The sequence below is a fragment of the Mesoplodon mirus genome (assembly GCF_964341445.2).
Source record: "Mesoplodon mirus genome assembly, chromosome: 5".
In the NCBI taxonomy this organism is placed as follows: Eukaryota; Metazoa; Chordata; class Mammalia; order Artiodactyla; family Ziphiidae; genus Mesoplodon; species Mesoplodon mirus.
The window spans coordinates 184624974-184652216 of NC_138980.1; the positions used below are offsets into that span (position 1 = coordinate 184624974).

General features: G+C 61.8%; 1 protein-coding gene across 3 annotated transcripts; it reads left to right on the plus strand.

The window, feature by feature from the left end:
* The first annotated feature begins 2650 nt into the window (after nt 1–2650).
* LOC309805605 (tubulin polymerization-promoting protein) lies at nt 2651–26915 on the plus strand. 3 transcript variants are annotated; one of them, XM_082623670.1, is made up of 4 exons: nt 2651–3537; nt 19130–19447; nt 25750–25903; nt 26041–26912. In XM_082623670.1, exons 2-4 carry the CDS (start codon nt 19131–19133, stop codon nt 26233–26235), a joined length of 666 nt encoding a protein of 221 aa, XP_082479796.1. In that variant the 5' UTR covers nt 2651–3537; nt 19130; the 3' UTR covers nt 26236–26912. The 3 variants fall into 3 exon arrangements, with proteins under 3 accessions (XP_082479796.1, XP_082479795.1, XP_082479794.1); XM_082623669.1 differs by lacking the exon at nt 2651–3537 and adding an exon at nt 4276–4353 and having other exon boundaries at nt 19127–19447; XM_082623668.1 differs by lacking the exon at nt 2651–3537 and adding an exon at nt 10303–14703 and having other exon boundaries at nt 19127–19447; nt 26041–26915.
* Nucleotides 26916–27243: the final 328 nt, after the last annotated feature.

A 27243-nucleotide genomic window follows, 5' to 3' on the forward strand; every position in this document is an offset into this window, starting at 1 on the left:
ACTATGATCACAGCAACGATGACCAACAGCCCCGGGGAAGAACTCAGAGTCTGTCACTGTGCTCAGAGCCCACGCACCATGTTGCCAGGGTTAGCACCGCAGGTTTGGCATGACCAGAGGTGCAGAAGGATGCGTGGGCAGGAGGGGTCCCCAAAGCCAAGGGGACACACCAGGCCTCCACCCCGAGTTGGTGAGCTGATGCCCCTTGAGACTGTCTTAGAAGCAAAGTTAACAACAGACCCCAGGTCCTGAAAGTCTTATTAGAATAAAAATTAGGGAATCATCTTAAACCATCAGAAATGTATATGGCTTTCTTAAATAAGACTTTATGCCCAGGTTTATGACTGCAAGGATAAGTCTACGAGCCACAAAAGCAGGTTTCCAAGGTGAGTACCAAGCACGTGCTGGTGGTGGGCGCCAGCCCTGCCCCAAGCCTGCTGTGTGTCCTGGGTCAGCTATTCAGCTTCTCTGAGTCCCAGGGGCACCGCCTGAAAATCGGGACAGCGATCAGCGCTGCGCACGCCTAGGACCCCCAGGAGGATCCCGTGCTGGCCCAGGGCTCGGCCGCCACCATCATGAGATTCTTCACAATCTGGAACGAGGGCCCCAAGGTTTCATTTTGACTGGATCCCGCACCTGACGTCGGCGGCCCCGATCGGACATCCACTCCAGGCGGGATGTGCAGCAGGGCAGGGACAGCGTGGGCCACAGAGCGGGCACTGGGCGTCCACGGTCACCGTGCTGGGCTGTGGTGAGGACATTCCTCCCCAGGAGCCATCTGTCTGTCCATCCCGTGCACCTCACCCCGAGGAGGGGGCCCTGCTGGGCACCGACCAGCAGCGAGCAGACAGAGCGGTCCCCAGCTGGCTAAGGCACCCCACCCTGGGCAGCAGCTCCCCAAGGGGCTCAGAGCTGGCTGGAGGTCGTCCCTCCTTCCTTGGCTGCCCGGGGTTATTTTGGCTCCATTGGGTCTAGGCTTCGATGAAGGGCAACTCTTCCCTGGTTGAGCAGCACCAAGCGGGAGTCGCCAAAGCTCTGTCCCCCTGGCGAGATGGATGGGCCGCCTTGTGCCCACCAGTGTCCCCCTGCCGCCTGGGTGAGAGCCTGCACGTGCCCGCGGTCCACGAGCAGCTTCCCACGTGGGGGAACACCGCGTGGCCGAGGATGGAAGCTGCCTGGGCCTCCGAGCATGTGGTCAGGAATGCATTTCAACCAAGAGGACGGACTTCAGGTTTTAAAATAAGGAACACTCTCATGCCTAGTATGTGGAGTTAGGTATATAGCCTGAGGCTCCAGCCATTTCCCGCCCACAGACGCCCTCTGCCTCCCGTCTGGGTGGCCCTCGGTGGGGGGCGCCCAGGGTCCAGAGCCTGAGGTAGCCAGTGGGAGCTAGGGTGGACAAGGCATGGGAAACAGAACGTGCCAGGAAGCCAGGCCAATGAGCTGAGCACCGTCCTGGGGGGAGCACAGAGGTGGTCTCTGTAGATGTAAGTAGGGGCCTCTACAGGAGGGCACCTCGGATTACCCTCGTGGGCCCTAAATCCACGAGAGTGTCCTTAGGAGACAAAGGGAGGAAACAGACACGGGGGAGGAGGCCACGTGAAGTCACAGCCCGAGGTCAGGGTGATGGGGCCACAAGCCCAGGGATGCCTGGAGGCCCCCAAAGCCGGAGAGGCAGGAAGGGTCCCCAGACCCCTGCAGGGAGCACGGCTGCCGACGCCTTGACTTTGGACTGTGAGGGCTTCTGTTGTTTAAGCCGCCAGCATGCAGTCCTTTGCCCCGTGGCCCTGAAAAACCAGCACAGTGTCTTACAAGTACAGATGATTCCGCTCACGGGCGGCCTCCGTGTGGCCACCGTGCAGACGTGCGTGTGCCAGCTCGAGTTGGGTTTTGATAACTGGGGTGTAGACGGAGGCCGTCCCAGTCTTGTCAGTGGACCAAGGGCCAGGGGGCAGTGTCATCCCCCACAAAGGGTGCGCTGGTGCAGCAGCCAGAGCCAGAAGAAGGGTCCTCCGACTCCCACACCAGGATGGAACCTGCCATCCCATCCTATCCTGAAGGGGACTCTCCCAGCTTGGTAAGAGCCCATGTCACTATTCCAGGCGATTTTTTGAGTGTGGCCAGGACTGACCCTATGCTGTGAACTCAAAGCACAATCTCATTCACAGACGACCAGTGGTAGCCTCCAGGAATGGTACAGCCGGCAACCCCGCTGGCTGGCTTCTGGCGCCTGCGCCGTGGGGCGTGGCTCCGTGGGCTGTAGCTCTAGCCACCCCATCGTGGGGGTGGGAGTGCTGGGAGCCCGCCCCGTCCCCCAGGCCCTGCCTCTGGGATGACTCTGTCCCTCACACACTTCTGCCCCCGGAGTCTGGCACTCACCTCCCAGAGCAGTTCTGCCATCGGCAAACCCGCACATTTATGCCACAGCGCTTGCACAGGTTTTGAAAGTGGACCGAATGCTCGCCTTTTGGCTAATACGATACTGGGAACATAATAACGAGTAGTGTTTTTCGTTCTTTCGTTTGCATCGTTAATAGTAACTTCAGCGGTGCTCGGGGCTGTGTGGGACAGAGAAGGTGCAGCCCAGCTTCAACCTAAAGAGTCAGGACCGCAGGTCACGAGGAGCGGGCCTCGGGGGGACCTCCTGCTTTCCCTGTCCTTGCGACTCTAAGATCCTGGACTTGCCTGGTGTCCAGAGCGTGAAACTTTTCAGGGAAATGAGAAATAGAAGCCCATCTTCGGCCAGTTTTGAGCAGGAGCAGAAACCAGAGGGGCTGAGAGAAAGGCACGTCACCCCAGGACCACGGTGGGGATGGGCGGGCTCAGCCTGCCTGTCCCTGGTTCCCAAAGGGTCGAGAAAACCGCATCCTCTCTCCCGGGGGCGGGCGGTCTGTTGGACAGCAGCACCTGTGACCCCTTCTCTGGCTCAGCACCCCGGCTTCCCCTGCTGCCTGGCCCGGCCGGAATCCCAGGTGAAGTCGGAAGCTGCTGCCCGCAATTCCGACTCAGACGAGACCTGAGAGCTGGGCAGAGCCTGGGGTCAGGTGTGGGGTCTCTGCAGCCAGGACGAGCACAGAGACTGGGTGGGGGGGGGAGGGAAGTCTGTGGCCAGATGGGCCATGGAGGTGTGTATGTGTAAGGCTCAGGGTGGGGGCTTTGCAGCCAAGAGGGGAGGACAGGGCCTGCGGTGGGCTCCTTGGCCAGCGCCAGGTACCACGGCAGTGAAACTAAAGGCCACGCTTCCCCCTGGAGCCCGGGCATCTGGACAGTTTGGGGCGGCTTGCTCCACTGGAGGGGGGCCTGGAGGATAGAGAGGGAGACCCCTGCACCCCAAGTCTCAGGACTAGAACCTCCCTGTCACCCCGGCCCCAGAACCTTCGGCTGAGCAAACTCCTGGTGAAGGCGGGGACGCGCCCTGTCTCCGAACCCACCCCTCCTGGCGCAGAGCCGGCCTGGTGGAGAGGAAGCAGCAGGTGTCCCGAGAAGAGAGACGAAGAGACCCTGGAAGAGGCTCTGAGGTCTGCAGCTTTCACCCAGGTAACCCGCGGAGGCCCCGGTCGGACGCAGGAAGATGGCCCGCCTCCAGCTGGAGTCGGAGCCCGGGTTGGGGCGCCGCCGCTCGCCCCCGGGAAGGCGTCCCAGCTGCGCACCGCGCCCAGGGCCCGGCACGGAGCCGCCTCCCCGCCTCTGGCCCACCCCAGCCAGGCGCTCGCCTCACCCTCCCACTGTCCCCCAAACTCTCGCGGGGCGGCCCCACTCCCCGCCCCACCCTGCTCCCCTCCTTGAGGCCCGAGCCCGGTCACCCCGGACCCCAGCGTTGGCCCGAGCGTCTCCGCAGAGAGGCCAGCGTCCAGCCGACCCAGCCGGGAGGCCCGTCCTCGCGCCCATCCGTCGACCCGCGTCCGGGGTCCCGGAGGGCCAGGTGGGACCGCACGGGCGACACCCCGCCCCGCGGAGCCGTGTGGCCCTGGGGCCAGCGCCGACCCGCCTTGTAAGGCAGGGTCCGCGCTCGGACGGCCTCAGTGCGCCTGGCAGCCCGGGAGGGAGGGGGCGGGGCGGAGCCGCCAAGAGAGTGCGGGGCGGGCCTGGGGGGCGGGTCCGAGAGGGGGCCAGTGGGGGCTGGGGGCGGGTCCTGGGACGGGTCCTCCAATAGGAGCGCGGGGAGGGCAGGGCGTGGGGCGGACCGGGCGCGGAAACTGGGGGCCAGGGGGCGCGCCGGCGGGTCTGGGGGCGGGCCTGAGGCCGGGGGCGGAGCCGGCGGGCTGGGAGCTGCGGCGCGAGCGCAGGCCGGGTACCGGGTTGCTCGCGCGCGAGTCGCGGAGGCGCCGCCGCTGCAGTCGCCGCATCTCCGAGGTAAGGGGCAGCGGGGCTCCGTCCCGGGGCGCGGCGCGCAGGGCCACCTGCGCCTGCGGGCCGGGGCGCGCCACCCATTCCCGGCGCCCGCCCGCGCCCCTTCCCCGAGGCCCAGTGCGTCCGTGCGCCCCGCGCCCCGGAGCTGCCGGCTATCCGCGCGGCGCTCGGGCCCCCGTGGCTGCGTCCGGGCGCGGGTTTGGGGACGCGGGGGCGCGGGCTGGAGCGACCGGCGATGCGAAGGGCAGGTTTATAATTGGGCCCTAAATGAGGCTCCTCGGCCTTTCTTCGTGTCGGTGCGTAACGCGATAGAGGACTCCCCTCGCAGCCCCTTCCCTCTCCGTGTCCTGCTACATAAACACCGTTCACATGCCCAGGCCTGGGGTGGCGGCTGCCAGCGAGACTGCGGGACATTAGGGCTTAGAGGGTTTGAAATGAAGCCACTGTCATACAGCACGAATTTAAGGAGCCCCAGGGCCACAGAAAGGGCCGTTTGTGTCCAGGGGCCGAGAATGTACGTGATCCTTTGGCGAGAACTCGGCCGTCCCTCGGTCCGGCATTAACGTCGCCATATCGGTGCAGGTGAGAGGGTCAGGCCTACACTTTGCAAATCCAGAAGCATCCCCGGAGGGGTGTTCTGTTTTCTTATCGCATGTGGGCACATAACCCGGCAATCAAGATAAAGAGGTTGGCTGCCAGTGTATTTTTTCCACACGCCCCTGGGGACCAGTGCCCCGCCCTTGAAGGAGGATCCAGAGAAACCCTTTATTCTGCGGTTTCAGTTATGTAAATGAAGCCTTGAAATGAGGTGGGAAGAAAACCCTCCCTGTGACTGCTGTTTTGATAGGCGCTTTGTGCTCTGATGATGGGACACCTTTTAGGCTAAGCTGGCTATGCTGTCATCCGTCTGTGTGTTTACTGGCTAATTCATCTGACGTTTATAAACGATAAAAGACCTAGCTCCCACGGCCCCCCCCGCCACCACCTCCCAGGACTCCCCGTGGCCAATCTCTCAGGGAGGGTGCGCTGGGGGGGTGCTCCCCAGGGCCTGGGCCAGCCCCTGCCGCCTAGGAGGTGATCAGTAAACCCTGACCTGAACTCCAAGTGCCCTAGGACCACATCCGGGGATGGAGCAATGGGCCTGGGGAGGGAGAGCTTGGAGCTGGCAGGAAATGGGGGGAGGGGCGGGGGCCATGGGACAGGCGCCTTGCGAGTGCCCTAAACTGGACTCCATGACCCCTTCTCTGGTACCAGCCCCTGTTCCCACCACGTGGTTGGAATCCCAGGGCTCAGTGATGAGTGATGGGGGAAGGGGGTGCTGGTGAATTGCCTGGGGGCATCTGCAGAATGCGTGCCACACAAGGGTATGTGTGTTTTCCTGGGGAAGGGGCCTTCGTGATTTCCAGAAGGATCTGTGACTCAGAAAGGTACCCTAATTTATGTACTACATTAAAAAATTCTTCTCCATCTTTTTGGAATGACGAAGTGATGGAGATTAGTGGGAGCTGTGTTGGCCGAATTCTTATCTCCTCGGTGTTGTTTGGCTGATCTTCGTGAACCCTTTGAAGTTGCAATAAATAAGCTGTTTTAACTGTATACAAGGTTATAGATGCTCATTGTGGGAAATGTGCAAATCACAGGAGAGTTTCGTGAAGAAAATTAAAATCACTCGTCACTGATTGAGGATTAAGAGAAATCTTTGAGCAGCCAAACTGTCCTCTGGGGCTGCGTCCTCGTGGCTTCCCTCCCTGGTGGGCAGTGGAGCCGCTCCCTGCAGAAGAGGCTGAGAATTAGAAGCTTCCTCAGGGAGAGGCTTGCTGGCTTAGCGCCAGGGCTATTTATAGCTGGTGATGTTGCTGTGAGGCCAGAGGAGCACGTACAGGAGCCGCCATCCGGGGCCACTGGGGCCACGAGGCACAGCCCCCACTGCACCTTGAAGTATCAGGGCCTCCCTGGGTCGGGAGGTCTGTGCCCTGGGCCCAGCCTGGCACCATCTGGAAACCACCCCAGACCGAGGGTGCCGGGCACTGTGCAGAGGCCACCTGAGCCCCAAACCCTGGACCAGGCGGATGCTGGGATTAGGCAGGAGAATCGACACACGCCCAACTCCTGCTGCTTGAGCAGCAGGTGTTTCCTGGGAAGGAAGGTGGGGAGCTGCCTGGGGGGTGCCCAGCGGCATCTGGGGCTCAGACGTGGTCTCCGGCGCCCCGCTCTTCAGCCCCTCCTCGGGAGACCAGCCCCCTCTTGGGGTGGGGAGGTAACCATGGTGTCACAACCCATGGAACCCCCAAGCTTGGCACCCCCAGTCCACAGCATCCCCGCCACAAGTCCCAGCTCAGCAGAGTCTCTTCAGAGGGGGAACGTCCTCAGTGGCATCCACATGGCAGTTCCTGGAAATGGCTTTGATTGGCCCTGCTGGGGTGACAGGGGAGGGTGCGGGTTCTGTGATCTGCAGCCCCCAAGAAGGGCATATGGGGGAAGGGCCGCTCCCCACAGGGACGTGGCATGCTGTCTCCAAATCTCGTTTGCTGACAGGGAAGCAAGACTGTTTTGCGCTTGCAGATTTCCCCTTTAACTGTACGGGATGTGCAGTGACGTGCAGTGAAGCTCAATTGTAATTTAATGTCTAAATGTCCAAATGTAGGACCTTCCTTGGTGAAGAAATGTAACAAGTCTTTCACAGGGTGTGAGGAAATGATGGTGTTCTGACTTTGGTACCAAACCCAAGTGTCTTCTGCGACCCCCCATTAGCTGGGGGTGTGTGTGAGCTTACCCTCGGGAGAGCACATTCATGGCCACTTTTCCTTTTCTTAATTAGATTTGTGAAAAGGAAGGACTGGCCCTTACCTTTTTTCAAGCCTAAAAGTTAAGAACACCTGGAGCCCTTTCCTGCCCATCGCCTTGTGTCCCACAGAACAGTGTCCCCGTGTGTCCCCCTGTGTCCCCAGCATGTCCCATGTCCAGTTGTCCCAGCACAATCTCCCCTCTTTGGGCCACAGTCCCAAGGTCTCATCCTGTAACCCTGTTGCACCCATTTGTTCAACAGACATCAGGTGCCAGGTGAGCCCGGCCAGGTCAGCCCCGGGAAGCTCTCGCTCCAGCGGGAATGTCACAAAAGCCAGCATCCTCCGGGGGCCTCGTTCAGGCCTCACGCTCCCACTGCCTCTGGGCGCGGGGGGCCACGGGCCTCGGAGCCTGGGAGGAGCCCCCAGCACCAAGCTGCCTTCCTGGGAAGGCGGTTCCCGCAGCTCATCTGGGCCTCGTCTGCCCGGCCCTGGCCCTGCTGGCTGCTCGGCCCCCAGGCCTCCAGAGGTCCCGGGCCGCTCCTTCTTCCTCCTGCCAGGGGTTGTGGCTGCCCCCCAGCCCGTTCCTGGGGAGGGACTCTGCTTTTGCTGTGGTTTTACTCCCTGCGCCTGTTTCCCGCCCCCCCTCCGGTTTAGTGTTTAACCTTCCTGCCTCACAGCACGTGCTCTGCGATGCTGGCGCGTTTCGGGCAGTACCGCGTGGAGCCGGTGCCTGCTGCGTTCCGTGAGCCCCTCACCGTCCGCTGATCCCTTGTGTGGGCCACGGGCCTTGGGGTTATTTCCATTCTCTGGCGTGGCTGCCTGGAGCCCCCCTGCGTGTTCCTCGGAGAACACGTGCGAATGTTTCTGCTGGGCCCTCGGCGCCCCGTCTTAGCCGATGGTACCGGCGGCTCCCCGGAGTTGAAGCCCCTTGACGGCCGCGCTCCACAGCCGCCGGCAGTGGGCAGGGCGCAGTGGCCTCTTGGCGGGTGGCCTTCTGGAGGGTGCGTGCCAGAGCCTGCGTTTCAGGCTAAGGTAACGAAGCCAGGCGTCCCCGCCAGTGACTGGGTGTCTGGATGTGCTGGGCCTCCTCGAGTCCCTTGCCCGTTTCTCTAGAGCTGTCTTTTTCTGGTTGATCCACAGGGTTCTTTCTAGATTCTGGAGACGGCAATGTGTGTTGCATGTAAGAGACACCTTCTCTGCCCACAGCTGTCTTTTCAATCCTTAGTGATATCTTCTGATGAATGGAAGTTCTGAGTTTTAATCTGGTGCCATTTAAGAATCTTTTCCTTTAGGGTTAGTGGTTTTTGTGTCCTGTGTAGAGTCTTTCCCACCCAGGACATCAGATACTCTCAAACATCCCCTTCCTGAGGCTTAATGATTTTGCCTTTCCTGCTTCAATCTGTACCTGAATTAATTTCCATTTTTCTCCATGTGTCTGTTCAGTCAGCCCATCTCCTTTTGTTGAAAAAGTTTTCTTCCCCGCTTTTCCTTTGTTGTCCACACTGTCTCTGCACCTGTGCGGGTGGATTGGAGGCTCTCTTCTGCCCAGTGGTTTATTTTCTGTCCTTGTACCAAGACCACACACCACACTGGCTTCATTTCCAGAACTTTCCATCAAGTCTCGAAACCGCTGGGCAAACCCTCCACCTGTTCTCCCTTCAAGATCGCTGGTTAATTCATGGTTTTTTGCCTTTTTGTGTATATTTTACAGTCAGCTTGTCTCACTACCCAGACATAAAAAGTGTTAGAATTTTTATTTGGATTAAATTAAAACTGTGGATGAATTTAGGGACAATTGACCTCTTTGTATTTCAGACTTAACCCATGTTCATAATATCACTGTTCTTTCAATGATGCTTCATAGTCTCTGTGTGGACGGTCTTACACATCTTTTGTTAAATGTATTCCTAGGTAATTCATATTTCCTCACTTTTTTTTAAATGGTATATTTCTAAATACCTTTTATTGTCTGGTTTTGCTGCTACATGGAAATAGATTTTTGTATGTTGACCATGTATCCAGAAACCTTGCTAAACTCACGTTGATTCTAATAGTTTTCCTGGGATCCCTTTGGATTTTGTGTGTACACAGTCATAGAAACTGCAAATAATGCCAGTTTTATTTCTTCCTTTCTACGTTTATATATTTATTTCCTTTCCGTATCTTACCACACTGACACAGTGAGTAGAAGTGGTGATAGGCAAGCGTCTTTCTCTTACTCCAGTTTGAAAGGAAAATTTTTCAATATTCAAAGTGTGATGATTTTGTAGCTTTTTGTAGGTACCCATTATCAAATTAAGGAATTTATTTCCTTTTCTAATTTGCTCAGAATTTTTACGGTGAATAAATGCTGAAATCCATCAAGTGCTTTGGCTGCATTTATTAAGATGATAATATGATTTTGGTTCTGTGTTGTGTTATGTGGTGAATTATATTAAGTTAATGTTAAATGAACCTTGCACTCCTGGCATAAACCAAACTTGATTGTAAGGTATTGATCCTTTTTATCTATTACTGGATTCAGTTTGTTAATATTTTGTTTAGGGTTTTTGTATCTGTGTTTGTAAGTGAGATTGGCATCCATTTTTCTTTTCTTGTAACGCCCTTATCAGGTTTTGGTACCAGGATTATTTTAGCCAGAATGAGTCGGGTGGGGTGTTTCATCTTTTACTCTTCTCTGGAAGAATTTGTGTAAGACTGACAGTATTTCTTCTTTCAGTATAAGGAAGAATCTGCTGGTAAAGTCATCCAGGCCTGGGGTTTTCTTTGTGAGAAGGTTTTAAATAAGAATTCAAATCCTCAATAATTATAAGAATTAATAATAGATACAAGAGCAATGATAAGAATATATTTCTTCTTGTTACTGTTTGGTAAAATGGCTTTTGTTTTGTTTTTAGGAATTTGTCTGTTTCATTTAAATTATCAAACATGTTGGTCCAAAATTGTTTATAATATTCTCTTATTATATTTTAATCCCTTAATATCTGTCGAGCTTGTAGGGATGTCCTCATTTTCCATCTGATATGGGATATTTTGACCTTCTCTTTTTTTTACTTGATTAGCGTCCCCAGTATTTATCAATTTTATCAGTGTTTTCAAGGCATTAAGTTTTGATGTCGTTGGTCCTCTGTATTATAGATTTGTTTTCTACTTTATTAATTTGTACTTTTATCTTCATTGTTTCTAACACCTTTGTCCTTAATTTGCTGAGGTTTTTTTCCTAACTTCCTGGATGGCAGCTTACCTCACATATGATGGTGTACCCACATACCATTTTCCTATGTGTGTACACCATACACATGCACATGTGTATGTACATGTGTGCACACACACACGTTTCCGCCATGTCTAGCTGTTTTCTTTTGGGTATTTCTGATCCACGAGTTCTTTAACCTGCTCTGCTGTGAATCCCATCCACTGAGTTCTGAATTTTAGTTATTGTGTGTTTGTTTTACGGTTAGAATTTCCAAGGTGTTCTTTTTTCAGATCTGCTACCTGCATTCTTACAGGCCCCATTCTTGGCTGGAATTCCTCACCTTGTTCTTTTTCTTCTTTGCACACGGCGCGCACTGCCCATTTCTTCTCTGCACACGGTGCACGTAGTTACTTTAAACTCAATGTCTGATCCAGCTCCAGTAACTGGAGCCTCTCGTCGTTTCTGCTTCCTGTTGTTTCTGCAAGTTCTTGGCACTTGTTCCCCCTCTTGGGCCTGGTTATTTTTTTTATCATCATACGTGGATATTGTGTTTTTCCGTCTCCAACGGTCGTCTCCTCCTCAGGAGTGCTTGTGTGTGTCCTGCCGCTGTTTGGGGCACCAGCGCTCCAGATCCCCGCATCCACGCTGGGGGTAGAGGGGAGCCGGCCTGACCGCCCCTGACTCCCAGGCGCCCGTCCGCCCACCCCCAGGGCAGGGCTGGTCTGTTCAGGGTGCCCTGCCCTCCCGGGTGGGGGGCCTGGGGCTTTTCAGTCCCCGTGGTTGGTGGGAAGCCTCCCAGCTGTCTGGCACGGGGTGGGTGGGGAGTGAGGGCTGGGCTGCAGACCACTGCGGAGACCCTCGGGCTGCCTCCGGCTTTGCGCTTCACACCTGCGCCGGCTGATCTCCTCTTCGGCTGCTTGGGGCCAGGAGAGGCTTTGCGGCCTGCAGGCGACACTGCCGCCCACCTGCCAGCCGTCAGACCCAGGCAGCGGCCCTTCCCCGCAGGCCCCTCTGCTCTTCCTGGCCCTGCGGTTGGCTTCCCCGGGCCCCGGCCTGCCCCCCACGCTGTGGGCTCCGTGGGGTCTCGGGCGGCCTGAGAGGCCTGGCCCCAGGACCTGCCGTGCGGGCACGTGGTGACCGCAGGGCGCCTGTCGTCGGGGAGAGGCCAGGCCATCCGCGGGCAGCTCCACGTTCCTGGAGCTAACAGACTTCCTGTTGAGGGTCTCACGTGCACGCCAACTCGAGGCCGGACCCCGTCTGCGGGGAGGGGCCTCTGCCCGCTATTGCCCCTGGGTTCTGTGCCGCCTCCCAGGCTTCACTCCTCTGGGCCTTTGCAGGCGCTTTTCTCCGGGGCAGGGACCCCCTTCTGGTGTCCCTGCTGTGTGCGGGTCCTGCGGCCGCTGTGACAAAGGACCACAGACTTTTGACTGAAAACTACAGAAATATGTCCTCTCCCAGTTCTGAGGCCAGACTCCCAGTCCGAGATTGAGGTGTCGCAGGGCCGTGCTCCCTCCAGAGGCACCAGGGAGGGTCCCTCCTGCCTCTTCCAGCTCCCGGGGCTCCGGGCATCCCTGGGCTTATGGCGACGTCCCTCCCGTCTTGGCCTCCGTCTTCACGTGGCTTCTCTGTCTGTGTGTCTCCTCTTCCGTCCCTTGTAAGGACACCTGTCAATGGACTTAGGGCCACCCTGGTCCAGAGTGGACCCATCTCGAGATCCTTAGCTTGATGACGTCTGCAGAGACCCTTCTTCCAAACGAGGCTCCTCCACCTTGCGAGGACGTGGACACACCTGGCTCGGGAACACCATTCACCCACTACACGTGCCCTGCACAGGGTCCGCCCGACCGCAGGTTGGCTGCAGATGCCGTGTTCTTGGATTTTGTAAGAAACTTGCTGACAAACAGTAGAGACCGGCTCTGGGACCGGGGGACTGAGGCCCAGGACATGGTTCCTGGGAGGCCAAGGGGTCCCAACGGAGTGAGTCCCCCAAAAAGCCCCAGCTTCGTGGTGACCCAGAGAAGCTCCTGCTGTCCGCATCAGTTCTTCTGAGGGGCAGGGGTGGCAAACCTGTCCTGGCCCCTTCCTCCCCCCCGCCCCCGTCCCCTCCCCCGCCAGCCCGACCAGCAGGAGCCCCCAGGCCCGCGGGTGCGGCTCCCGCAAGATGGCCACGGCCCCCAGGAAGGCGCCCGCTCAGCCACCCACCTTCTTCCCTCTCGTCCCAGAGAAACCGCGTTTGACTTGGGCGCAGGGGACAGTGTGGCTGTGACTGTGGTTCCCAGGCTGCCCCGAGGGATGGCCTAGCCTCAGTGCAGGAGGTCCCAACCCCACGGGCCTTTCCGGGCCTACGGCCTGAAGCATGTGACCCGGGACCTGAGTGGCATCCTGCTCGGACGGTGCGGCCGCTCGCCCCGTGCTGTCGGGGCCCCTGCAGGGACCGTGGAAGGCAGCGCCGAGCCGGCAGGGCTGCGTCCACGCCTGAGGCTCCGGGACCGTCTGCTCTGCGGGGCAGGCACTCAGAGGCCGCTTTGTGCCCGCCTGGGAGGCCCCGCTGCCTGGGACGAGTGGTCATTCACATCGAGTGTCGGGCAGCCGAGCTGTGGTGGCCGTATTATGACTAAAATGTGGACAGTTGCCAAAGGGCTGTGTCGTGTTCCAGTGGACTCTGAAAGAAAGAGCCAGAGCTGCGGGCCGGCGGCCCAGACGGTGCGCAGCCCCGACGCCTCTGTTCCCCTCGGGCTGTTCCCTCGGAGGCTGTGCCTCTTCCAGGGGCTGCACCGAGGGCGAAGCTGGACCCCGACCCTGGGGGCCTAAGCCCTGGTGGACAGAGGGGAGCAGGGGGAGGCGACGGCATCCATCCCCTGGCTTCTGGCCGCTTGGTCTTTTGCATTTTCTGTCCTAACCCTCACCCGCCCACCTCATCTTGGCTGCACGGGTACAGCGCGCCCACCCGGCAGGGGTCAAGGAGGTTCTCCCCGGGACCAGCTGACCAGGCGCCCTGGCCTCCTGTGCGGCCCCGGAGCAACTTGGGACTTATCTGGGGGCTGCTGCTGTTATTCCCTCGCCCCCTCCGTGCGCCATCAGTCCTGGGACTGGGCCCGGTGGGCTGAGCCGTCCAAAGGGGCTGGGCTGCCCTGGGAGGCGCCTGCTTGCCCTGCACTCTCTCCTCCTCTCCTTCCCGCACTTGGCACAGAGCCTCTGGGTTGCCTCTGCGCGTCCAGCGGCATCCGGCGAGGGGCGTTCTGTGCCCAGGCCCCTGCACGGCCGAGGTCAGGTGCGCTCAGCAGACTGTCAGCCCGGTGGGCGTCAGGAGCTCCGTCGAGGTCCAAGGAGGGCTAGTTTGTCAGATGCTCGGGAACCTGGCATTTCCAGGGCCCGTGCGGTTCTTGCGCAGAAGCAGGGTCTCAGCTGGACCCCGGGCCTCGGGGGCACATCAGCGGGCGCAGCCACGGCCCAGGGACTTGGGCTCTCGGCCCTGGTGGAGGGTGCCGCCCCTGGGCCCGGCTTGCTGTAGACATCTGGAGGGTGCTGGCACCACGCCGGCCCTGAGAACGCAGGAGGGTGGCACGTGGGGTGGGCCGACGGGGCCGAGGACCAGGAGCTCGAGAGCCCAGGGCTCCCACCGCGGCTCGTGCCTCCAGAAGGTTCCTTCTGGCGTCCGCTGTCCCGGGAGCCCTTTCCCACCTGCGGGCCGGTCTCCCGGTCCCGAGCAGCCTCTAGGACGAGGTCGGGGACAAGAACCCCAGTCGAGCTCTAGCGCGTCGTCAGCGACACCCCCAGGGCATCCCGGCGGCCACAGAGCGCTGAGGCCTCTGGATCCCCCGGCTCTCCGACCCTTCAAGTAGGGGGCTCGCCAGTGGGGCTGATGTGTTGCGGGGAGGTTCCGGACTTGGGGTGCGATGCCCGGTGACCCGGCAGAGCCCGTGGTGGGGTTCGGGCGCCGTGACCCGAGTTTCCCCCGGGTCAGTTTCCCGCCGGCCCAGCTCGCTCGGCGTGAGGTGGAGCCGGGTTCCGAGTTCCGGGAGGTTTGGCGTCAAGGAGGCCGGCGGGACGGGGCCTGAGGCCTGAGCAGCGCCCCCGCAGGGCCTGGGAGGCGGGGAGTCCCCTGTGCGGGTCCCAGCCCCCAGACATGCGCATCCCCTGGCCCGCATCCTGCCCCCAGAAGCACGCCCCCCCAGACCCCCCACCCGAGGGCCGGCAGCTTTCCCAGGCCGCCCTCCAGCGAGCCTTGGCCATCCTGGTGCACTCAACACCCGCCTGGGGCTTCGGGCCCAGAGGACCAGGGAGGTGGAATGGGCCCCGGGGGCTGGAAGGCACCTGGATCCCAAGGGGCAAGATGCTTGAGGCCTGGTCCGATGCAGGAAGTGCCTGCAGGTAGGGTGTACATATGGGCAGCGTGAGGAGGGGCATTGGGAACGAGGGGCTGAGAGTTGGTCTGGGGGGCCCGGGGGTGGAGGTGCGTTCACACCTGCGGGAGCAGGAACACACACTCCACCTGTGGTCTCAGTGCACACCTGTGTTCTGCTCGAGGAGGGGGAGCCAGGGGAGGCGGAGCTGCTGTTCCCTTTAAAACAACACGTGGCCCAGCTCACATGCACACGTGGCCCAGCTCACATGCACACCTGGCCCAGCTCACATGCACACCTGGCTCAGCTCACATGCACACTTGGCCCTGCTCACATTTACACGTGGCCCAGCTCACATGCACACGTGGCCCAGCTCACATGCACACCTGGCCCAGCTCACATGCACACCTGGCTCAGCTCACATGCACACTTGGCCCAGCTCACATGTACACCTGGCCCAGCTCACATGCACACCTGGCCCAGCTCACATGCACACCTGGCTCAGCTCACATGCACACTTGGCCCAGCTCACATGTACACCTGGCCCAGCTCACATGCACACTTGGCCCAGCTCACATGCACACTTGGCCCTGCTCACATTTACACGTGGCCCAGCTCACATGCACATGTGGCCCAGCTCACATGCACACCTGGCCCAGCTCACATTTACACGTGGCCCTGCTCACATGCACACGTGGCCCAGCTCACAGGCACACGTGGCCCAGCTCACATGTACACGTGGCCCAGCTCACATGCACACCTGGCCCAGCTCACATGCACACTTGGCCCTGCTCACATTTACACGTGGCCCAGCTCACATGCACATGTGGCCCAGCTCACATGCACACCTGGCTCAGCTCACATGCACACTTGGCCCTGCTCACATGCACACGTGGCCCAGCTCACAGGCACACCTGGCCCAGCTCACATTTACACGTGGCCCAGCTCACATGCACACCTGGCCCAGCTCACATGCACACGTGGCTCAGCTCACATGCACACCTGGCCCAGCTCACATTTACACGTGGCCCAGCTCACATGCACACCTGGCTCAGCTCACATGCACACTTGGCCCTGCTCACATGCACATGTGGCCCAGCTCACAGGCACACCTGCCCCAGCTCACATTTACACGTGGCTCAGCTCACATGCACACCTGGCCCAGCTCATATGCACACGTGGCCCAGCTCACATTTACACGTGGCCCTGCTCACATGCACACCTGGCCCAGCTCACATGCACACCTGGCCCAGCTCACATGCACACTTGGCCCAGCTCACAGGCACACCTGCCCCAGCTCACATTTACACGTGGCTCAGCTCACATGCACACCTGGCCCAGCTCACATGCACACGTGGCCCAGCTCACATTTACACGTGGCCCTGCTCACATGCACACCTGGCCCAGCTCACATGCACACCTGGCCCAGCTCACATTTACACCTGGCTCAGCTCACATGCACACCTGGCTCAGCTCACATGCACACCTGGCTCAACTCACATGCACCCTTGGCCCTGCTCACATGCACACCTGGCCCAGCTCACATTTACACGTGGCTCAGCTCACATGCACACCTGGCTCAGCTCACATGCACACCTGGCCCTGCTCACATGCACACCTGGCCCAGCTCACATTTACACGTGGCTCAGCTCACATGCACACCTGGCCCTGCTCACATGCACACCTGGCTCAGCTCACATGCACACCTGGCTCAGCTCACAGACACACCTGGCCCATCTCACAGGCACACCTGGCCCAGCTCACATGCACACCTGGCCCTGCTCACAGGCACACCTGGCTCAGCTCACATGCACACCTGGCTCAGCTCACAGACACACCTGGCCCATCTCACAGGCACACCTGGCTCAGCTCACAGACACACCTGGCCCATCTCACAGGCACACCTGGCCCAGCTCACAGACACACCTGGCCCATCTCACATGCACACCTGGCCCATCTCAAAGGCATACCTGGCCCAGCCCACCGGCACACCTGGCCCTGCTCACAGGCACACCTGGCCCATCTCACATACACACCTGGCCCATCTCAAAGGCACACCTGGCCCAGCTCACAGGCACACCTGGCCCAGCTCACAGGCACACCTGGCTCAGCTCACGTACACACCTGGCCCATCTCACAGGCACACCTGGCCCAGCTCACAGACACACCTGGCCCATCTCACATGCACACCTGGCCCATCTCAAAGGCATACCTGGCCCAGCCCACCGGCACACCTGGCCCAGCTCACAGGCACACCTGGCCCATCTCACATGCACACCTGGCCCATCTCAAAGGCACACCTGGCCCAGCTCACAGGCACACCTGGCCCAGCTCACAGTCAACCTGGCTCAGCTCACGTACACACCTGCTCCATCTCACAGGCACACCTGGCTCAGCTCACAGGCACACCTGGCCCATCTCACAGGCACACCTGCCCCATCTCACAGGCACACCTGGCTCAGCTCACAGGCACACCTGGCACAGCTCACAGGCACACCTGGCTCAGCTCACAGGCACACCTGGCACAGCTCACAGGCACACCTGCCCCATCTCACAGGCACACCTGGCTCAGCTCACAGGCACACCTGGCCCAGCTCACAGGCACACCTGGCCCAGCTCACTGGCACACCTGGCCCATCTCACAGGCACACCTGCCCCATCTCACAGGCACACCTGGCTCAGCTCACATGCACACCTGGCCCATCTCACAGGCACACCTGGTCCTGTTGCAGGCACATGGCTAACATGGATTCCCAGCCCTCCTGGCTGGGGGCACTGTGTGCTGATGTCACGCAGAAGCTGTGACTGTGGCAGATAAGGGTCTGTCCTGGGTCACCTTTTCTACAGGTTTTGCTTCAGATAGTCACGTCTTAAGGGCGTTGCCCGGGAGAATCATTCTGGAGACACAGGCCTCGTGGCACCTTTTTGGGGCGCGGACAGCCTGTGAGGGGCTGGTGGGCCAGGGGGTCACGTGGTGTCTGAAGACAGCTGGGCCCCCATGGTGGGTGGTCCCTGGAGCCTGGTGGACACTCTGGGGCCGGCTTCCCCAGGTCCGCTCGTCCTGCATCTCCTTCCACTCTGGTCTGTGAGTCCACCTGGCAGCTGCCTTGCCCTCTCCACACCCTCATTTGAAAATGCAAATCCGGTCATGCCGTCCATCCCCACACCCACCGTGAACCCTCATCAGCTCCCAGCTCCGGAGCCCGCGGGGTCAGCCGTGCCTCAGCAGGGCCTGGCCAGGGGACACTCACACAGTGTTCTCTCCACCTCACCTGCCCACCCCCGTTCCTCCTACCCCTGGCCCGGGCCCCACCCCGTGGACCAGCGGCTGACAAGCCTCACGTGGAGGGAGCCGGGCCTCCTGTTTGCCACGTCCACGGCCGGCCACAGCGACGCCTGGCCACGGGGCGCAGCCCACACGTGGATGCCGTTTGTCCTCGATGGCTCCAACACCGGCTGTGTCGTTTCTGCTCCCCGCACCGTCCTGCTTCTCCCCACAGCAGGAAGTCACCTTGGAGAGCTTCCCATCTGCATGTAGGGTCTCACTCCTGTTAGTTTTGTTAAAGTAATTTTCAAGTTACTTTATTAAGCTACAAACGTGGAGCCCAGGACGGAGAGCTGGGTCCTGGGGCTCATCACCACATCCCCAGTCATGTCCACCCTGCCCTGAGCCCCTGGTGTCCTGGACCATCCTCACCAGCCACTGTGCCTTCTTGAGCTGCACTGCCTTTTCTGTTTGGGGAACTTGTAGGTCCTGAGTTCAGCAGGGCCCTGCTCGGGACCCCCACAATGCCAGGTTGCCTACTGCCCCCCGCTGACCACTAGCCGTGACTCTGGGGGTGGGCATTGGTGCTGAGCTCCCGGCTCCCCAGAGCTGCTGGAGGTGGAGGTGTCTTCTCAGCCCCGTGGGGACCCGGGCCCAGCTTTGGGCATTCACTGGGCTCCTGACGCCATCAGCCACCCCCCAACGTGAGCCCCCCCTACCCTGGGCGCAGGCCGCAGCCCCGCTTGGCCCTCGGAGTCTCCACAGACCCCTGCTCTCGCCTGGGGCTTCCCTCTTCTACTAGCGGTCTGTTCGGCCCGCTGGACCCTAGTCAGCAGACTGGGCCCTGAGGTGGGCGCAGCAGCGTGACCGGTTCTGGATCCCTTCCCCGAGGATGGTGTCACCCCACTGATGCCCGGGAAGGTGTCACTCAGGGAGCCCCCAGAGCAGGAGGGTCCTGAGTCCCCCAGGAGGCTGGCTCGTGCCCCACCGTGCTGGAGGCTTTGACTGTCGGGGACTTGGCGGCCAGGGCGCCAGGGCTGGAGGGGCCTCGCCGTGTTCTGCAGCAGATGGACACTTTGTCCCGGGGTCGCACAGTTGCTGGCGGGCCACAGCCCCTGTCCGCGGGCAGCGGGGGCCTTGGGCATCTGCCCGCAAAAGCAGGTGACCTCTTGTTGCTTCCTCCCAGTAGCATGGCTGACAGCAGGCCCAAGCCCCCCAAGCCCGCCAACAAGACGCCCCCCAAGTCCCCAGGGGACCCCGCGAAGGACAGGACAGCCAAGAGGCTGTCACTGGAGTCGGAGGGCGCCAGCGAGGGCGCGGCCGCCGCGGGCCCGGAGCTCAGCGCCCTGGAGGAGGCCTTCCGGAGGTTTGCGGTGCACGGGGACACCAGGGCCACCGGGAAGGAGATGCATGGCAAGAACTGGTCCAAGCTGTGCAGGGACTGCCAGGTGATCGACGGCAGGAACGTGACCGTCACCGATGTGGACATCGTCTTCAGCAAGATCAAGTACGTGTGCGCCTGGGACCAGGGGGGTGGGAGCGGGGCTCTGCGTTCTCTCGGGCGGCCAGGAGGGCGACGCCTCAGGACACTCTCCCTGCCCGGAAGAAGATGCCCGGGAGTTTGAACCAGAACAGGCCCCAGTGGGGCCGGGAGCCCAGGTCAGGGACGTGCCGCAGCCGCCTGCCGCAGCCTGAGGGGTCTCAAGTGGCAGAGCCCGGCCCGTGGGGGGCTGCTGGGGGCAGGGGGCACGAGTCCGGGAGGTGGGCGTCTGTGGCGCCGCTCCCCTCAGCTCTGGGGGACGTTCGCGTGTGAAGAAGAGCGGGGATGACGAACGGTGGGCGCCGTGTGCTTGTCCGTGTGTGTGTCTGCACGCGTGTGCACACGGGCTCGGGCGTGTGGTCCGGGCGTCGATAGGCCGCCTCCCCCTTCTCCTGCCCTTCACACCCCGGGACCACACCTTGAGGACAGCAACAGCATCTCCGAGGCATCACACAGACACGCACACACGCGCACGTGCATGCCCACACGTGTAGAACTCAGGTCTCCACTCTGCTGGTCACGGCTCACCCGGAGGACAGATGCCCTGGACAGGCCTTGGAGACCGCGTGTGCAGGAGGCACGGGCAGTGGAGGCACACGGGCCCTTGTGCCCCCTGGGAAAGGGAGCCCCATCTGGTCCCCGTCCCGCTCTGGAGGGCAGGACACTGCTCAGACACTCAGGGAGGAGGCTTGGCCCCTGGCGCCCAGGCACTGCGGGGGCCCCACCTCAGAGCCTGGCTGCTCTGGGCCCCAGGGTCTCTGCCTCGGCTCGTCGCGGGAAGTGGGCGGCTGCAGCCCCGGTCCGGCGAGGGGTCGTGGTCAAGACACGGTCAAGACCAGTCTGTGGCTACTCCCCCTCTGCCCTCCTGGACCTGAACTCCCTGTGGGGTCCCTGTGACCTGTGTCCCACTTGGGAGAGCCTGTTCTGGGGGAGGGTCCCCCAGACCTCCCAGCTGTGCAGCGGGGGACCTTGCCCTTGGGAACGGAGAGGGAGACAGTGCTCCCTGGGGGGTCCTGGGGGGGTGGTGCCCTGAGTCGGGTCGTGGGGTCCTGCAGGACAGGCTGGGAGCCACACCTGGGGGACCAGGTCTGAGGAGTGTGGGGCGCGGTGGGGACGTGCGCGTCCCGGCGTGCGGGTCGTGGGACCACGGCCGCTCCAGGTGGCAGCCGTGGCAGAAGCGCCGCAGCTCGCGGGAGCCGTGGGCGCGGAACCACACGGGTCGCTGACTGCCGATGGCTGTTTCTGTTTGGGGCGGTTGCCATGACTCTGCAGCCCTGCCGCCAGCCCGGTATCTGCAGCCTCTGTTTAGGCCGGTCGTCATGGCAGCGCTTGTTTGTTTGGATGTTGCTATGTGTTAAGTTTTAAACACGGTTCTTGCAGCTCTTCCCCAGGCCTCGACTGAAGACTGCCGTCTCCGGGACCAGGGCTTCCCCCGGCCCCGTGCCCGCCCCCCCCACCCCCCAGCCCCAGGGCGGAAGGAATTAACTCAGGACCCCGTTCCCATAAGCACGAGTGTCACCCCAACAGTCCCGCCGGGGGCCCGTGGGCCGCAGGGTCCCCTGCGTGTGTGCCCAGGTGGGAAGGCCGGGGAGGCGGATGGCGGCTCTGCTGGCCCTTCCTGGCCCCGACTCGCCGGCTTTCTGGCCAACGGTGGCGTTTCCCGTGACTCTGGAGCCCTGTCTGGGCTGCAGGTTAGGAGGACGCACGCCGGGGCGGGGGACGCGGCCCATTCTTGCTGCACGGGCTGCGGAGGGAACCATCTGAAGCGCAGAGCTTGGCGCATCGGTGCAGAGACCCAGGCCACGCGGGATGCCTGCGGGAGCGGTGGGCAGGGCAGAGCCGGGTGCGCTGTGCAGTCCCAGACACGCCAGCGGGGCCCAGCGCCTGCTCGGTGCCTGGCGCCCGGGCCTGCCCTGCCCTGCCCTGCCCCTCCCTGCAGGCTGGTGGGTGAGGCTGCGGCATTCGGGGCCCTGATCCCAGCACGTGCTTCCAGCTGTGGTGTTGGGGGTCTCACAGTGTCCTCCGCGGGGGCCTCTCCTGGCCGCCCGAGGCTGTGCAGGGCATCCAGCAGCTTCTGCCCTGGTCTCCTTGGGGCCTGCCTGGCGTGTCTACAGAGGGCCAAGGCTTGGGGGGGGCAGGAATCGGGCAAGTCCGTCCATGCTGGCTCCTCAAACCGCTGATATTGGTGTTGGACGCCAGTGCACACAGGCCTTTTGATGACCTTCCCCAAACATCCAGAAGTGGTTTCAACGACCTGAGGTGCATCTGTCCCCAGAACCTGTCCCTGAGCCTCCAGCCTGCGTTAGGCCCTCGCGAGGTCGGGAGGAACTTAGGACGCTCTTCCCTGCTTGGGGGGCAGCTGACTGTCGGGGTCACAGGTGCCCTTCAGGCGGCCGGCCTGGAGGCCGCCAGACCTGGGTGTGAGCAGCCTCCTTCCAGGTTGCCAGCAGCATGGTCCCTGGGGCCCAGGAGCAGGGGGCTGGCGTCTCCCCGCTCCCAAGGCCTGGTACCAGACGTGTGGGCAGCTGCCACATCACACTGCATCCTCACCCTGCATCCAGGTCCTCCAGACAGCGCTCCCGTGGCCACCCGCACAGCCCCGCTGGCCCAGGGTCTGATGGGAATATCCCGGGGGCTCCCTCCTCTGGCCCTCGTTGGTGCCTTAGCCTCCCCCTCCAGACCCCACTTCCTGCTCTCTGGACGGGTCACCCAGGTCCCAGCTTCTGCTGCTCAGGGGAGCCTGGGAGTCGGCTTTCTCCAGCCCCCAAGTGGCATGTTATCTGTGGTCCAGAGGGGGCCCCTTGCTCCGTCCTAGGACATGTTAGCCAAAGTCCAGCGGCCTTCATGACGCTGGCCCTGGAGACACAGACCTCTGTCCTCGGAGGGCTGTGCTGCCCCCCCCCCCGCCCAGATCCCTGGTCACCGAGTGTCCCTGGTGACCTTCGGGAGTGGCCGGGCTCAGCCCTCTGCCTGCCCTGCGTTGGGCCTGGAGGTCTGGGGACACAGGGCCTGGGAAGCACAACCCATGGGGCCTCGTGTGTGACCAGTGACCCCATTACTGCTGGACCAGCTTTCCAGCAGAACAACGGCCTTCTGAGCAGGGCACTGGTTGGCCCCAGTGCTGAGCCGGGAGGAGGGGGTTTGGTGGGGGGACCCTCTCCGGTTCTGTGCACTCGGGAGAACAGGCTCCCTGTGTGTGCGGAGCCGTGTAAAGTGATCACGTGTCTCCAGGGAAGAGGCTGGCAGTGTCATTCGAGAACTCCCCAGGGACTGCTCCCAGCGGGGGCCGCGGGGCCCCCTGGGGGAAGCTCCCTGCCAGCCCAGACCAGGCTCTGAGACCCTGTCTGGCGGTCACGGTGGGGACACGTGGGGACACCCGGCCCCGCCAGGTGGAGCAGGCAGGTCAGCGCCCTGGGCCCGCACGTCCACTCGATCTGAATGCGGCCTCTGACGGAGGCCCCGTCGGCCATGCCCCGCCCCCAGCCCGAGTGACTCACACTGGTGGTGCCTGGTGCCCCAGCGGCCGGTCACCAGGCTGGCAGGCAGGCCTGGCGTCCGTGAATAGAGACAGGAGCGCCTTGGACAACCCAGGACAAACAAGTGGGGCCCCACGACCGTCGTGGGTCAGCGACCAGCAGGGATGGCAGGTTCCCCGCCCCAACAAGGCCAGGACCACGCTGCCCGGGACAGCTGGGCCAAGGGATCCCCCCAGCCCGGCCCACGGACCTCAGAGCCGCTGTGGTGTCGCAGCCAGGCTTTGAGGGGTGGAACCCACCGCCGGACACGGGGGCTCTGATGAGGCCTGCGGTCCAGGTGCCCCTCCCGACAGCCGTCCAGGCCTCTCGGGCTCCGCTCCCCACCCGCCCACATGGCCTCGCTGGCGGCACGACTTGGTCGTCCTCCCCGTGGCCCCTGCGGCTGTGTCCTCCCTCCACTGTCTCCCCGACCCCGGGGTGGCCGGTCAGCACGTCCCGTGTCCTCAGACTCACGTGTCAAGTGCCTGTGAGTCCCGGCATGCGCAGGGGACGTCCTGAGGCATGTTTATCGCTTACCGCTGGGCTGTTGGAGTTCTGGTGACTGAACAGAACCACGAATAGGAGAGTGATACACACAGGTTTACGTGCGAGTGAGACCCAGGAGGGGTCAGGGGCTGTGCATGGGCTGCCGGCCCACCTTCTGGGGGTTGCTGCCGCCTGCACCCTTCCACACCGTGGTGTCCTTTTATCTGGTTTACTTACTTCCGCTGTCCCAGTGGGTGTGTGGCAGGGCCGCATCCCGGTTTAACCTGATTTCCCTGGTGCCCAGTGACGTGGAGCGTCCTTCACGGCTGGTTTGCACTTGTAGGTCTTTGACAAAGTGTCCGGTTCAAATATTTGCCCAACTTTTTTTTTTTTTTTCTCTTTCTTGCGGTACACGGGCCTCTCACTGCTGTGGCCTCTCCCGTTGCGGAGCACAGGCTCCGGACGCGCAGGCCCAGCGACCATGGCTCACGGGCCCAGCCGCTCCGCGGCATGTGGGATCTTCCTGGACCGGGGCACGAACCCGTGTCCCCTGCATCGGCAGGCGGACTCTCAACCACTGCGCCACCAGGGAAACCCTGCCCAACTTTTTACATTGGGTTTTTTCTTGTTGTTGAGGTATAAGAGTTCTTTGTGTGTTTCAGATACAAGTCCTTTATCAGATTTTCTCCATCTGTGGCTTGTCTTTTACTTCTCTTAACAGTATCTCTTGAAGAGCATGGTTTTAAAATTTTTGGTCAAGTCCAATTCATTGTTTTTCTTTTATGGACTGTTTTTGGGGGGTCATTCCTGAGAAAATCTTTGCCTAAGCCAAGGTCACGAAGAGTTTCATTTGGATGCTTATCCAGAAGCTGGATGGTTCGGGGTCTGTGATAAATGCAGGACTGTGGTCCAGTTGAGTTAAACTTGTAGACGGCGTGGGGCACAGGCCAGGCCCTCTCCTCTGTGCGCAGCCTCCAGCCGCTGAAAGGACAGTTCCACCTCCATTCCCTGGCTTTTGCAACCTTGTCAAAAACCCTTACATGTGGCCTGTTTCTGACTGTCCTGCGGCCGCTCTGCGGCCGTGCCTGTGGCTTTGCGGCCGGTGCTGACGTGGGGGCAGCCCCCTCCCACTCTGCCCTCCCCTCTCCAGCCGGTCCCCTGGGTGCCGTCAGCTGCGCTGTCTCGAGCCCTTGGCTTCTGCAGGCAGCCTTTCTGTTGGTCCCCGGGGCACCTCCCCCCACTCCTCTTACTGTAGAACATTGAGAACCTCACCGGATGGATTCGCTGGGGAAGATCCAAGGTGGCATAAGTGCTTTTCAGTTAAAACTCATAGAGACCAAGAGCCAGTCTAGAGCCATTTTGAAATTGCGAGAATGGACTTCCCTGGTGGCGCAGTGGTTGGGAATCCGCCTGCCGATGCGGGGGACATGGGTTCGAGCCCTGGTCTGGGAAGATCCCACATGCCGCGGAGCAGCTGGGCCTGTGCGCCACAACTACTGAGCCTGCGCGCCTGGAGCCCGTGCTCCACAATGGGGGAGGCCACTGCAGTGAGAAGCCCACGCACCTCAACCAAGAGTAGTCCCCGCTCGCCACCGCAACTAGAGAAAGCCCGCGCGAAGCAACGCAGCCAAAAAGGGAGGGAGGGAGGAGAAAGAAATTGCGAGAATGACCTACCAGATCCCGGGCGGCCGTGGGATGCCTCCGGATGAGGAGCTGCTCCCGGGTCCCGGCTGTGCCCCAGCGCGCCCAGTGCTGGTCAGGCCCTGGCCATGGGGAGGCGGCCCCCAATCCTGTCCCCGAGTGGGGACCGTGCCCCCCACCCCCTGGCGACCCCGCGCAGGCCGGTGGCCCCAGCCAGGACTGCAGCTGCCTTGTGCCGTGGGATCTGACGTGCTTTTCACCCTTTCCCTCTGATGAAGGCGACATGCTCGCCCACTTTAGCACCAGACCAGGATGTGTTGGTGTCCAGTCGTTCATGAAGGACGTGCTTCCTGTCAACTTCGCTCCAGGACGATTTGTATTTGCTGCCATTGCCGACGGCAGCCGACTATTGGGTGTAACGCCGCAGACCAGGGCGGGGCAGGGCACGTTCTGTGTTTTAATGGATGACTCGCTCTGGGCTGTGGGAAAGAGGTGGGGTGAGGGGTCCCCTGATGTCACCGAGGCCCTGGGTGGGGTGCGGGTCCCAGCCCAGTGACTGCTCAGCGCCTCCTCCCCGTGGGGGTGCCTGGGCCCGGTGGGCGCCCCCTGAGCCCCCTCTCCCTGCAGGGGCAAGTCCTGCAGGACCATCTCATTCGAGCAGTTCAAGGAAGCACTGGAGGAGCTGGCCAAGAAGAGATTCAAAGACAAGAGCGGAGAAGAGGCCGTCCGGGAGGTGCACAGGCTCATCGAGGGCAAGGCCCCCATCATCTCGGGGGTGACGGTGAGTTCGGTGCGCGGGTCTCGGGAAGGAGGCAGAAGCGTGGCTCCCGGGCACCGGCGGCCCCCGTCCACGGTCTGGGCCCCTGGGCTGGACTCGCCCTGGCGGCTTCCCTGACCTCGTTCCCCGCTCTCTTGCAGAAAGCCATCTCCTCGCCCACCGTGTCGCGGCTCACGGATACCACCAAGTTCACGGGCTCCCACAAGGAGCGCTTCGACCCGTCGGGCAGGGGCAAGGGCAGGGCGGGCCGCGTGGACCTGGTGGACGAGTCGGGCTACGTGCCGGGCTACAAGCATGCGGGCACCTACGACCAGAAGGTGCAGGGGGGCAAGTAGCCGGCGGGGCCTCCTCCCGTCGCCCGGTCCCCCGCCGCCTCACACTTCGTTACATTCCTGTGCTTGCAGGCAGAACTCGGACCCGGGGCGGGGCGGGGCGGCCGCGGAGGCTCCAGGCCCGCCTCCCTCCCACCCGGGCCCGCACCCCCGCCACCCCAGCTTTGGCCCCGACTCACCTTTCCTAACACACCTGCCTCGTGCCCGCCAGGAAGTGGGCAGATGGCCCTTTCCAAAGTGTCTCCCGGGTCCAGACCACACCGGCCACTGGTTTGCAGCAAAGGGGGCGTTTTAAAGGAGCTGGTGGGCAGACCCTCACGGGGCAGTGTTGACCCACAAGCGCCAAGGCACCAACCAGCAGCCCCAGTAAAGCGGAGGGAGCCCCGGACAGGGCGCCGCGGGGCCTGGCGAGCCGCACGGAGGTGTGGGAGGCGGGGCTCACAGGTGGAGCCTGACAAGAAGGTGGGGACAGTCCCGTCTCGGGGCAGAGGGCCCGGCCCCGCGTGAACGTCCCACGGATGACGCGCGCTCGCAGCCCTGCGTGGCCCTCGTCACCCCGCGTGTCCCCTCGGCCGCGCGGGGAGGCGGGGCTCAGGCCGCAGGGCGCGGCTCACGAGGAGAGACGCGGGACGAGCGTGGGCCGCGGCCCCTCCACCCCATCAGCTCTCTCCTCCCCCAGGTCCTCTTGGTCGGAACAACCCAGCTGATCCCGACGTCCCAGCGCAGGTCCTGGAGAGGAAGGACTTAGGCCACGGTTGCCAGGTGTGTGTGCAGGGGGCCCTGGGTCAGGGTCGGGGGGGCCCGGGCGCCACCTCGCGCCACCACATGGCGGGCCTGCTGACGGGCTGGCGGGTGTCCGCACGGCCAGCGCCGTGGGCTCCGGCTTTCACTGAAGACCCACCCGCTCGGCCCTGCATTCTGAACTTGAAGTGCCCGGGGTGTCAGGGTGACTCTCAGGTCTGATGGAGTAAATCTTTTCAGAAGACCTCTGGGAAAAGGTGAGTGGGTGCG